This window comes from Alosa sapidissima, chromosome 20 (genome assembly GCF_018492685.1).
Source record: "Alosa sapidissima isolate fAloSap1 chromosome 20, fAloSap1.pri, whole genome shotgun sequence".
Classification (NCBI taxonomy): Eukaryota; Metazoa; Chordata; class Actinopteri; order Clupeiformes; family Clupeidae; genus Alosa; species Alosa sapidissima.
In genome coordinates this window covers 9,576,510-9,590,602 of record NC_055976.1, presented here as the reverse complement: position 1 = coordinate 9,590,602, position 14,093 = coordinate 9,576,510, and the positions used below count along the sequence as shown (strand labels likewise).

Here is a 14,093-nt window from a genome sequence, read left to right as displayed (position 1 = left end):
GCCCAGGGGAGTACAGTATCTATCATCACACACACACACACACACACACAGTCACACACAGTCACACACACACACACACACAGTCACAGTGCTGGCCCAGAAGAGTACAGTATCTATCTTGTCTAGTGCTAAGCTGTAGATCTAGGCTGGGGGGCCACTGTTGGAGAGGGAGTCGTAACTTAGCGAGAGTACGGCGGTCAGCACCAAGCTGCAGGGAAGTTCTGCTCACACTCCACTCTCCTGACGGCGGGGGACTGGAGATAAAAATGAAAGATAGATGACGACGCTGTCTACATATGACTAAAGCTACAGGGAGTCCCCTAGGTCACGATTCATACCTGCTGTGTGTGTGTGTGTGTCCATACATATTGGGCTTTTCTCAATATGCGTTCTTTTCTATACTTGTGTTCTCATGAACTTGAAAATCGTTCTGAAACGTCATCAATCACCGCTGAAGTACTGTTCCAATTCACAAGTTCGCATTTATTCAAGAACGCATAACATTCCCGGAAGTGTTCTCGAATCGTTGGTTTTATCAAGGATGCATCGGGTGGTGACTTGGTGGATTGAAGATTCCACAATGCATTAGCCTACGTCAGCTCAGCCGTGACACTCACATAAGAGAAATGGCAGCATTGATACATAATAGGCCTACCTATCATAATTGCTGCTACAATCCGATCCATGTTTAGGCTATAAACGGTAGGCTACAGGCTTCACAACTAACGTTAATCATACTGTCACTTAAACTGCGAACTTCAAACGTTGTTCCCGCCATCGGCAAGTGAATATATTCTTATTAGGCTAATATTTAATAAAAAAATCAATGAGAAACAAACTTAAACAAGCTGGTGAATTATATATTTTATTGTAAATGTCAGAAATACTGGGTAGACCAATAGAGCAATAGGTAAATGACTAGACTCCGAGCTGTTCCGAGAGAAGCTGCCGTTGGCAAGAACGCTGCTGTCTCAAACTGCAAATTGAGCGTCCTGTGTCCTCGCATTCTCCAGAGTCTGGACTCATGATCTTAACTTTTCAAGTTCGAACTTTCAAGAACGGGAGACCGTTCTTTAGAGTACTTCGTATTGAGAAAAGCCCAATGTCTGGAAGAAGAAACTGTCAAACAAACTTCAGAAAACTGTCGGTTGACAGTTGGTTGTTTTTATACATGCACCATTGTAAACCTCACTGTAATACAATCAATATAAATTGCTCAGTACAATGGCTTAATTTCTTTGTTTGTCTTTGTGTGTGTGTGTGTGCCCTTTATCATGTCCAGTTTGTGGCCCACCCTAACTGCCAGCAGCAGTTGCTGACCATCTGGTATGAGAACCTGTCGGGTCTGCGGCAGCAGTCCGTCGGAGTCAAGTGCTGGACTGTGCTGGGGGTCACCGTGGGCCTGCCATTCCTCGCCATCGCGTACTGGATCATGCCCTGCAGCAAGGTAGTGCACACACACACACACACAAAACCTCTCTCTGGCTCTCTCTTGGAATGCACACACACACACACACACACACACACACACACATACTGTGCCTTTCTTCAATTCTCTTTGAATGAAAACACACACACACACACACACACACACACACACACACACACACACACACACACGTATATATATAAACACATTCCAACACACCCTCTGAAGTATAAAGCACGCAGCAGACTCTCGGCCCATCTCAAAAGCACCTTGCATTCAGGAACATCCAGAACCTTCCGTCTCTCTCGTTGGGTCCCCGGCCGTAATTGCATCAGCCTCTGATTCGATTGGCGAGAGCAGCCAGGCTGGAGCGGGCTGGACCTCAGACAGCAGCTACGGGCAGAACAGATGAGTCTCTCAGGGTCAGCACAGGGCCAGTGGGCAGCGCAAGGCCAGTGAGCCGTTATGGACGTCCGAGCGGCTGTAGAGGTCTGAGTGGGCATCGGGGGAGATTTGTGTCCAGTCTGCAGTAGGAATGAGAAGCGTAAAGTTTAGAGAGCGAGTGTTGCGAGTGTAAGAGTGTTGACCTTCCTCCGCTATGCGCCACCCCAGCATCAATCACTGTGCTTAGGCAGCTGCCAAATGCACCTGTTCTCTTGACTTTGTGAGCTACTTTTCAACTGGTACTTACAAAGAGAGAAAGCTCTCTGTTTGCTCTGCTAGGAGTGGGTAACGCCAAACGGCTTCTCACATCTCAACGGAGAATTGGGATTGACCCCTCGTTCACTTACGTTTTCCAAGGGATATAACCAGCAATGAAGTTAAACTGGTACATATTTAAACTCTTGCCCAGTCTCAGTAGTATAGCAAACACATAACTTTTACTTGTAAACAAAAGTTTTACAGTTTTTGCCCATTGCTTGAACACTATAGACACATGCTTAGACCAAAGTAACAAAACTTGAAGCTTTTGTTACTATACCTTAAACACAGTATAACCATACCTTAGACAAAAGCGCTGCTTTGGACTTTAGTTCCAATTCTGCAACACACTTGCACCTTTCTGCAACACACTTGCTCCTGCACACTACACACTATTTCATACATAAGACACTTTGTTCATAAATGAAATGTCATTGGTACCATTGGGACAACACATCTATTCAAAATACAAAACACATTGCGTGATTGAAAACACTTAGACACACACTTTAAAATACTTACTTACAAAACTTAACACCAATCAGCCAGCCACAAATAGGCCTCAGTTGAGTGATTTTGAGAACTTTGCGAGCATGGAGGCAGGGAGAGCAAGGGGTAGAGGAAGAGGAAGACAAATAGAGAGAGAGGAGTAGGAGGTGGTCGAAGAGGCTATGCACGGAACAATATTTCAGATGATATTAGAGCAGCTTTGGAGGATCCTGTGATAAATCACGGCCTGACAATGAGGGAAGCTGGGAGTTCACCCCATCTAAGCCTGTTTTTCTGTATTTATAGAAGTGAATTTTTGGTTTTACAGTATTTTTGTTTTACTGTATTTTTGCATTACAGCAACAAAGGTTTTCACAACAATCAAAAATGTAAGTACTATAAGGTTACAAATGACGTACAGTATTGAGTTGATGTCATTTGTAACCTTTCAGTACTTAAATTTTTGATTGTTGTGAAAACCTTTGTTGCTCAATAAAACAGTAAAAACTATAAACTGCAGTGTTTTATATATATATTTATATTTATATAAGTACACTAGTGTGTTGCTGCTAATCTGAAGGTGTATTCATATGATGCAAGTGTGTGTCATTTTGTCATCAGAGTGACATTTTGACAAAGGATTGTTAGGTTTTGATAGCAGAGTTTCAATTCGACATAAATGTGAATGGTTTATTTCCCAGTGTTGTGTCTAGTGTGCTTGTGTGTAAAGTTTTGACACAATGAGCCGAAATTTGCAAAATGTGTTCAAGCAATGGGCATCAGTTCCAATTTCATATAACACTGACATCATCACCAAGCCATTGGTGTACTCCTCTGTCATCATATAAATCCGTCCCAATGCTGGATAAACGGTTGTGATTGGTTCCTGGGTTTTTGGTGATTCTGAAATCAGTTTCAATGGAGCTGCCTCTAGACAGACCTGCAAGGCTAGGCAAATTCAAGTTTGCCAACAGGTTCAACAGTACTGTGTGCAGAGGTGGAAAAAGTATGAAAATATTGTACTCAAGTAAAAGTACCAATACCTTGATGAAATATTACTCAAGTACAAGTTAAAATACCGATCTGAAAATGTACTCAAGTAAAAGTAAAAAGTAGTTCATTTAAAATGTACTTTAAGTAAAAGTTACTTAGTTACTTTTTTTTTTTTTTTGGGGGGGGGGGGGTACCAGAACAACCAGTTTTACCAGAGACTTTCTAATGAGGAGATACAGCACTCAAAAAATCCTCCATAGTAATGCATGGGGTTAGTTTGTAACGCCAATATGGCAGTTGTCTACACATATTACAACCCTTCCGTGGCAAAACGTTGACATGTGAATACATTGAGCCAATCATGTGGTGTGTTGTAAAATACATTGAGCCAATCATGTGGTGTGCTGTGAAGACATCGTGCCAATCATCTGTTGTGATTTCGCTGCTGGAGCAAGATTGGTGTCGTGAAGCCTTACGCACACGCATTTCTGCCGAAATAGATGCACGGTAAGTGCCCAAAAAGTGTTGCAATATGGCCGCCGAGTAGAGGTACTTGCCTGATAAGGATGTTGAGAAATGGAGATCTATGTGAAAAATCACCAGAGTTCTCCTTTAAGTTTGAGCAGTAGTTGATTTTCAAAGTTAGTTGCACTCATCCTTGGGTCGCTTTGCAGTGAACAGTAATCCAGCACAACTGAAAAGCCCCTCACAGGCAGCTGAGGCAGGCAGGCCAACGTTGAGTTGCAGAGAGTTTTTTTTATATTTGGAAACGAGCAGAAGGTTCAGCAGATTAAAGGGCATCGAACTGGGGGGGAAAGTGGGAAGTATGGGGCAATGGAGGAGAGGGCCCTTGAAAAGTGGAATACAGGGGTCACAACATTTTCATCAGGCATTAGTAATAACTCAGGTAATCCACACATAAAAAATCCAAACAACTCCATAAGTAGAGTCATGTGTAATGAAGTGGAATAACACAGGGAAAACATATTGAACACGCTAAGAAAAAGCACTAAGGCAAGGAAAGGGAAGGAACGAGCTGGAATCTGTAAGTAGTTAGAGAGTAGTTATCCTTTCTATCTGCACAAATTAATATAAGCTTGGTTAGTAGCTTACATATTGATGGGCTATAAAAAGTTTTTTCATTACCAAGGTATCACACAAGAAACATTTCATGATGGATAAAAGCAAAAAGCTCTCCCAAGACCTTTGCAACCTTATTGTTGCAAAACATATCAATGAAACTGGTTACAGATGCATTTCAAAACTTCAGAATATTCCAGTAAGCAGCATGGGAGCCATTATCTCCATGTGGAAGAAACATCACTGCATCATCAACCGGCACAGGATCTCCTCGCAATATTTCTGACCAGGGAGTCAGAAGGATAGTCAATTCCAAAAGCCAAGGACCACTCGGAGAAAGCTCCAGAAAGACTTGAAAGCAGCCAATTCAATTAAATTCAATTAAACAGTTCTGGAAGTAATCTGGAACTAAAGATCAGGATTCACAAGAGGGACCTCTGGAATCTGTTTAGAACAATGGACCAAAATCACACCTGATACTGCGACTAATAAGTTTTGTCATACAGGAAATGTCTTGAAGCTGTCTTTACAAACAAAGGCTTTTCCACAAAGTATTGAAGAAATTTCAGTAGGCACGTTCAATACTTTTTTCCTGTGTCATTCCACTTTAATACACAAAACTCTTATGTTTGGATTTTTTATATGTGTGTTAATATAATGTGTGGTGAAAAATTCGAATAGACTCACTGGAAGTTTAGGCTATTTACTGGAAAAAAAATAAGCGTTCAATACTTATTTCCACCATATATTTATTTTACCTGAATATTTTAACTTCCAAATTAAATGTAAAAATGAATGTCAGACGAAATGTAAAGTTTGACTGACTGGATTTTGTATACAAAACATAGTGAAAACTGTCTAAGGTCACTCTCACTCTCCCTTGCTAAAGAGCTAAATGGTTTAGTCCGCCTGCACGATTCATAAGGTAGTCTATTTTTTGTTTATTGAGCATCGCTAGTAGTGGACCGCTAATTGTTATGCTGCTGGTGCAATGTCTTTCTCCAAGAAAGCCAAGTCAGGTTACTAAAAACAAAGGCCAAAACAGGAAAAAGAGAGACATCAAAATGAGGGGAAACAACTGCTAATAAACTTCTTTCCAAAGAAAGGTGAGCACAAACGTCAAAACACGAAATCCCATGGTGTTTGCTTGAATATCTCAATCATTGGTGCTAAAAACGAACTGAGACAACCCATTGGAATAGCGGAAAATACACTTTCATAGGCTAATCTGATGCATCTCGTAATCCAGCTCCATCTCCATCACTTTCAGAAAGACTGCATGGCGCCAGCTTGATTCATGTCCTGTTGTAGGCTACATGCTGATCATTATCACTAGGCTAGTGGTTTAGGGCGCAATTTCTTTCTCTCCCTTTCTGTTTTCGTTAGTCTTAACTTTTTTTTTTACTCAAGTAACAGATGGGATTTTTGATGTGAGCAGTTTCTGAATCAAGTCCAGTGTGCATCCATAACACTCCCATACGTCAGGTCTCTTCATATAAATACCTTGGTGTTTTTATGGACTGCTCACTCACATGGCATGTCCATATAGAAAGTCTTTGTTCTAAGCTCCAGCAGAGGATGTATTTTCTGAGAAGACTGAGGCTGTATGGTGTCAGTAGCGGGCTCTTGTTTTTATTTTTCCAGATGATCTTAGAGAGTGTGATACAGTATGGCATGCAGACCTGGTATGGAAATCTGACAGTTCAGTTAAAGTCCAAGTTGGGGCGTCTGGTCAAAACTGCCCTGAAGATTGTAGGTCATCCAGACCAGGGCTACATGCAGGCACTCTATGAAAAGTCAGTCCTCAGGGAGGCACTGAAAATTGTAGAAGACCCCACACACATCCTGTACGAGAAGTTTGCCCTCCTACCCTCAGGTAGACGCTTTAGAGTACTAAACTGCAGATTAAATAAATACAAAAACTCCTTTATCCCAACTGCCATAAAGATGCTCAATGATAAGTAGCTGGCTACCTATATGTTATCCAGTGTGCAGCTCTGACTGAGTTGTTTTTTTTTGTTTGTTTTTTTGTTGTTGTTGTAACTGTGGTGGTGTGGAGCTGTATGTGTAACTGTTGTTTTTTAATTATGAGCTGTGTATGTGTGATGCAGTGATCGTGAAGCCCACAACAAATTTCCCCTTGGGGACAATAAAGTATACTTTACTTACTTATTTTGGGGGGGAGAGATCAATACATTTGAAGAAGTTTTCTGTGTCTCTCTTACTCCCTTTATCTCTCTCTCTCTCACACACACACTCCATCCCCCCTTCTCTCTCTCTCTCACTCCCTCTCTCCCCTACCCCTTCTTTTGACTTTGACGGGTGCTGCCCAGAGAAGATGATCAATTAAAGGTGCTCTAAGTGATGTTGGGTAACGTCACTTCTGTTGACGTTCAAACAAAACAGAGAGCTAGCTCTCTTCTCCTCCCTCCTGTGCAACTGAAACTCTCCTGAACGCAAAAGTTTCCTACTGTATGTTTCATGGTCCAGGCTGCACCAGGCTGTTTTTGTTGTCGTTTTTGGAGCCTGGGCTGTCTACAGAGAACGAGTTTTTTTATTTTTCACAGTGTACTTAGGGGACAGGCAGCTAGCGGATTACGAAAGCACCTTTAAAAGCACTGTCTTCCCCTGATCAAGCCGTGACAACATCCTAAATGATTGGAGCGTCATTGAGCGCCCGGGCGGGCAAGTGATTAATCTAAGTGCTTAAGAGCACCCAGAACGAGCGCATTGATCCCCTTGTTTACACCCGCAGATGAGGAGAGAAAAATCAGCCAGAGCACGGAGACTTTTCTGCCCAAGGAGTGATGAGCTGACTTCTCCCTGCTCCACTGCGTACTGCTCAATATTATCACTAAGTGTGTGTGTGTGTGTGTGAATCACCTATTACTCTTCAGGAGTATCACAGTCAAGGAAGAGGAATATGAAATTGGATAGAAACAGATTTGGACAAGTTGATTAGACCAGACATACCCATAAAGCTTTCTATTGTGCTACAAATTAATTCCTGAAGGCTGCTCCCTCAAACTCATCATCTCATGTTCTTTTTCTTCATTCCTCATGCATTCCTCTTCCTCTCTTTCTCTCTTTCTCTCTCTCGCTCTCTATCTCTCTCTCACTCTATTGCTTTCTATCGCTTTGTTCTTTTGATGTCTTATTCTGTCTCTGTGTATTTAGTTTGGTCTAAGTGTGTGTGTGTGTGTGTGTGTGTGTGTGTGCGTGTGTGTGTGTGTGTGTGTGTGTGTGCGCGTGCGTGCATGCGTGCATGAAAGCCCGTCTGCTTTGTGGAGTCTATATGCCTCTTGGGTAATCGATTAGGTAATAGGATGCCGAGTCAATATCTTCTCTCTGAAATTCAAATCACATTTTCAGTTTGCTTACCCTGATGTGGCAAGGCAGTCAAGGTATTTGTGTGTGTGTGTGTGTGTGTGTGTGTGTGTGTGTTTGGCATTTCCTCAGAAGAAAGAGAAGTTAGAGATGGAACTCAAGAGATAGTGGATGAGAGGACAGGCAGAGAGGAAGGGAGAAAAGAAAACAGACGAGGAAACACACACGTTAGATCACAATCTCTGCGACACAGGGAGACATTTTATTCTCCATCAATCACAGTTCTGAAGATCAAAACAATGATTTAAAGTATTTCAGTTCAAATAAAAAAACACAAAAGGCTTGTGATTCCCTTCTGTTGGCCAATGTGTTATGATGATTGTGAGTGATTATACTGAACCCCCTTGTTGAAATCGAGTAGGTCTGTGTGCTTCCTGCTCTCTTGTTGTCGTTGGTATAGTCAGCACTGGAGACCCTGCCTGTACATGTCTGTCTCATGGTATTTGCCCTAGTGAAGGCTCTGTGTGATGACTGGTGTTCAGATGAACATGATGAACATGCGGCTGAAGTGCCCTTGAGCAAGTCACCTAACCCCTCACTGCTCCCCGAGCGCCGTCGTTGTAGCAGGCAGCTCACTGCGCCGGGATTAGTGTGTGCTTCACCTCACTGTGTGTTCACTGTGTGCTGTTTGTGTTTCACTAATTCACCGATTGGGTTAAATGAGACTAAATTTCCCTCACGGGATCAAAAAAGTATATATACTTATACTATATACTTATACTTATACTTAAATAGCCATTCAATCAACAAAAGGCATGAGATATTATAATGTACATTGACTTACTGTAGGTCTTTGTAGGCGCCTTTGAAGCTGTTTGACATTTTGTTATTAATTATTGGATTCTCTCTGGAGCCAAATGGAACCCAAAGTATAAATGTATTTCTGAGAGTGCTTGTTGCAATTATAAGATTGGCTGAATGACTGTATTGCTGTAATTTGTTTTATATAATTTAATTTAAGGAATAAGGAATAAGGAATTCACACATAACCAGCTTTACACATACATTATTCATTTGTATATTTTTTTATTATTATTTTCTTATTATTATTCATATATTTTTATGACTACAACCCATTACGTGAACCAACATGATTTTATATGGTCATTGGGGCCAACTGAGTTTTCCTGCCAAGTGAGCCATGAGTTCACTGCCATATACAGTATGAGCTGATATTCTCTGTTATGGTGCAGAGTGCAGTCTTATGCTTATGTTATCAGTCAGAGTTCAGGAAACAGTTATCTGATGCTATATCACGCAGAATGCACACTGAGTTGCAATTAAGTCACATTACTGCCTAATGATCATTTGGACATTCTAAAATCTAAGAAACTCTGTGGTGCATGACAGAAGTTTCTTCACAAACATCTGGTATCATGTTTATATTTTCATCAAGCATGTGGTTCACTTTACGCAAATGAGTGTTTGACAGGATTTCGATTTGCTTGGATATCAAAGTAAAATATCCAAGGTAATGAACAGTAACACTGCTCTTAACTAAAAATAAGAAGAAAACATGCTTAAATATCACAGTAGATTGTATGTGATCGTTTTATCATGGTTACACTAAAACCAGCAATATAGAATTAATTGTAGTCAGAAATGTTATGTTGTAAATATTGTAATGTAGGAAGGCTTTTTGCACACCTCTTTTGTCGGGCAGGTGCGTTGGATATGACCAAAGGTCACAGATCAGGAGCTTAAAAAGAATCCTGCACACTGACCATTTCACAAGCAATTATTTATTTAGAAAATACAACGTTTCGGTCTTAGACCTTCTTCAGGTAAATTTACCTGATGAAGGTCTAAGACCGAAACGTTAAAATGGTCAGTGTGCGGGATTCTTTCTTAGCTCCTGATATTGTAAATATTGCAACGTGTATTTGTTTGTTTCATGTTCTCATTCAGCTCTCATTGTTGTTTTGGTTGTGCTGGCCAGTTGGGTCAGATCCTCCGCAGTCCCTTCATGAAGTTTGTTGCGCACGCCGTCTCCTTCACCATCTTCTTGTTCCTGCTGGTTCTGAACGCGTCAGACCGCTTCGAGGGGGTCAAGAACCTGCCCAACGAGACCATCACGGACCACCCGCGGCAAGTGTTCCGTGTCAAGACCACCCAGTTCTCCTGGACAGAGTTACTCATCATGAAGTGGGTGCTGGGTGAGTAAGCGGGGGGGGGGGGGGGGGGGCAGGGGGCATCTTGGTTGACAGATGAACTTCTGCTGGAAGGATGTGATTGAAGATATGGAAGCATTGCAGAAGGGTGTGTGTGTGTGTGTCTGTGTGTGTGTGTGTGTGTGTGTAGTTGTGTCAGTAAGTGAGGGAGAGTAAGCTGCTTGAGAAAGACCGCAATCAAACTGCCACCCACTACCAATGGATCGATATCGTTGATATGAGCTTATCTACTGGACCGTACACATTGGGACTATTTTTATAGCTCTTTGTGTGTGTGTGTTTGTGAGTGTGTGTGCGTGAGTGTGTGTGTGTGTGTGTGTGTGTGTGTGTGTGTGTGTGTGTGTGTATGGGTATGCTGTACCAATCTAAATGATAGATGAGGCTGAAAAACTATTCTAGAGTAAGGTCAGTTCTATGTCAAGGCCTCTTGTTCTGCTCTCAATGACAGATCTGTTCTGTATCTGTTGTTGTGATACACATCTCTACTCTTAGGCTTGTAATGTAATTGCACCTTTTAGTCTCAACCTTGAAAATAACTGCAGCAAGTAATATTAGGGAGCCTGGAGCAGGGTTTTTTTTGTTTGTGTCTGTTTTTAGTTGCCTCTCTCTCCCTCTTCCTCTCTCTCTCTCTCTCTCTCTCTCTCTCTCTCTCTCTCTGTCAATACTAGAGGAACAGAGATAGAGCCAGAGAGCAAATGAGAGAGAGGGCAAAGTAGAAAAAGAAATGAGTGAGTGAGTGAGAGAGAGAATGAGAGAATGAGTGACAGAGGGAAGGAGTGAGTGAGAGATGACATTATCATTCCCACCACATTCTCAGCAGGCCTTGTAATTACTGCAGAGATGATGCTGATTAGGGATACATTTCAATAAGCAATTTACAGCCTTTCTTTGCCTGAGTGCTGAGCCTCGTTCTCTGCATGCCCGTGTTTGGGCATAGGGGAATGAACTGTGCATGTCTCAATTTGCCCGTGTGTGTGTCTGTGTGTGTGTGTGTATGTGCATGCATGTGTACTATGTGTGTGTGTGTGTGTGTGTGTGTGTGTGTGTGTGTGTGTGTGTGTGTGTGTTTGTGTGTGAGACAGAGAGAGTGAGTTTCTGGTTGCTAAAGACCACAGTCACAATTTCTCGATATTCCTCACTTCAGAAAGCGACTCATCTAGTTTGATATTTGCCATTTACCCCTGTGAGATCACATGTATGATCATATGAATGATTTTGTTTTTATGTAACATTGAAAACGCGTCCCACAGATCCGAACACCTTACAAGGGTTAAAAGGGCTTTGTGCGTGTGTGTGTGTGTGTATGAATGTGTGTGTGTGTGTGTGTGTGTGTCTAGGCATGCCACATACCTGAAAGCCACATACATTTGTCCTGGTATCTTCCATTGCATTGTCAGGAATGATCTGGTCTGAGGTTAAGGAGATCTGGACCGACGGGCCCAGGGAGTACGTCATGCACCTGTGGAACGTCCTGGACTTCGGCATGCTATCCATCTTTGTGGCGTCGTTCACCGCACGCTTCATGGCTTTCCTGAAGGCGTCCAAAGCCCAGCTGTATGTGGACCTGCACGTGCCCAACGCAGACCTCTGCAACGCCTCCCTTCCTGCTGAAGTCGCCTACTTCACCTACGGTGGGTCAAACAGGAAACAGGAAGTTTACTTGACATCAACTGTCTATCGAGTCACTTGCCATCGCAGGCATCAAGGTACCAGTTACGAACTTTGTTTCAGACGATTTAGCAAGATAGCAACACAGAATGCCGTTACCAGGATACCGACAGCTGACAAAACGTATGTTGAAAACAACACAACTTGTGTTGTTTTTAACACATATCTGTGTCTAAATAGGGACAACACAGTTTGTGCAGAGATGTTTTAAAGCACGTCTTTGGTTGAATGCTACATAAAGGACACATGTATGATGTCTTCAAAATTGCTCTAATCAAAAGTATCTTGGAAGGCAGAATTGTATACAAATATTTGATCCAGACATGCCTCAATGCCTTGTTGCCACCAAATGCTATCTTAGAACGCATTATTTTTTTTCCATCTCAAACACAGCCTACATTTGAAGGCTTAAAATCCAACAGTGGCAGCAAGTGTGGCCTACTTTAGACTGATATTAACAAAGTCTCTGTGAAAGCACTGGTCAGTGATTCCTCCCTGCAGGCAGTGCAAAACGTCTGCATTTGCGTATTCATGAAACTGAACTATTAATGTTTGTGGTGCTTGCCAGAGGGGCTCAGAGACCCTTGAAGCCAGGGGTGATTAACTCCTATTCTCCCTCTGCCCCACTACGCTAGTCAGGTGGACCGAATTTAGAAAGTGTAATGTATGTTAGGTCTGCCTCCGACCTTTCCAACCCTCATTACTGATGTCAACGGTTGTGTGTTTCTGAGAGTTGTGAGGCGGAGCAGAAAACACATTGATAAATACCCACACACTCAACTAGCTGGCAGCTCCTCGTTGCTCTCTCTGCTGTTGATGCTTCGTCTCATCTACCTCGTGAACCAGTGAATCTGTGAATCATCGCTCACCATGCCCTTCACCCCCCCCCCCCATTAGTTCTGCACCGATGCACCGAGCAGTAGGCATTGGGAGTCCCTTTAGCGATGTAGCCTGGAGCTATTGCGGAGCTAGCAGACAGTAGCTAACAGTAGGAGCCCATATGTTGGAGTGCATTTCTGCTGGGGGAGCCCACTGCTGCTCAGTGGGGCCTGGGGTGCGGTGAGAGAGCAGCTGCTCTGTGGTGTTGGACGTGTGCATCTGAAGGCTGGAGCTCTCCTCCTTCCTCTCTAACCGGGCTCTTATCAATGCTGCTATCTTGTGGCGTGATGCAGTCATAACACGACTGGACACACATGCCTGTGCATATCGATTGGTGGGCAAAAGGCTGCTTTTTGTTGCTCAGACTGGATTTGGAAGATCTGCTCAAAAGAAGTGTGTGAGTGTGTTGGAGCCGTAGGGAGATGACGTTAGGAGGGCGTTGATGGAATGTGGTACGTTGATCTCAGCATGACCAAAATGTCAACAGCTGCACAGCCTTTTCTATTGCGTTTAGTGAAAAATGAAATCATTTTAATATTTTATCTCATTCACTCCCTCTCTATTTCTGTCTTTTGCATTTCTCCCTCATTCCCTCCATCTTTTTCTCTTGGGATCTGGCACTCTCTTTCCCTCCTTCTTTCTCTCTCTCTCTTCTCTCTCTCTTTCTCTCACTCTCTGTTGATCTATCTATCTACCTACCTACCTTCTTTGTCTAATTCACAGCCAGAAATAAGTGGCGGCCGTCAGATCCTCAGATCATCTCTGAGGGCCTCTACGCCATCGCTGTGGTGCTGAGTTTCTCGCGCATCGCCTACATCCTCCCGGCCAATGAGAGCTTCGGGCCCCTGCAGATCTCGCTGGGCCGCACGGTCAAGGACATCTTCAAGTTCATGGTCATCTTCATCATGGTGTTTGTGGCCTTCATGATAGGCATGTTCAACCTCTACTCCTACTACCTGGGGGCCAAGTACAACCCCGCCTTCACCACGTGAGTGGGCATCCAGCACAACACAGATGTGCGCTAATACACTAGCTCAGATGCAGAGAACAAAATGAGAAGAAAGTGCCCCTCTATTCACTCTATCCACATACACATACACACACACACACACACACACACACACACACACACATACACATACACATACACACACACACACACACACACTTCACACTTCTGCAATTCTTCTATCTTCTGACTTCCTCTATCCACATGACTCCACTCTACATACTGACACACACACACACACACACACACACACATATATATATATATATATATATAAACTGTACAT

The 14,093-nt window shown here is 42.9% G+C and overlaps 1 protein-coding gene across 3 annotated transcripts in view; it reads left to right on the top strand.

The window, feature by feature from the left end:
• trpc7b (transient receptor potential cation channel, subfamily C, member 7b) overlaps window positions 1–14,093 on the top strand; it is a 74,402-nt gene that overhangs the window by 30,885 nt on the left and 29,424 nt on the right. For all 3 annotated transcript variants that reach the window (XM_042074585.1, XM_042074586.1, XM_042074584.1), the window contains exons 4-7: window positions 1,283–1,447; window positions 10,020–10,236; window positions 11,649–11,882; window positions 13,522–13,786. In XM_042074585.1, the coding sequence (XP_041930519.1) occupies window positions 1,283–1,447; window positions 10,020–10,236; window positions 11,649–11,882; window positions 13,522–13,786 (881 nt within the window). The remainder of the gene's footprint in view (window positions 1–1,282; window positions 1,448–10,019; window positions 10,237–11,648; window positions 11,883–13,521; window positions 13,787–14,093) is intronic.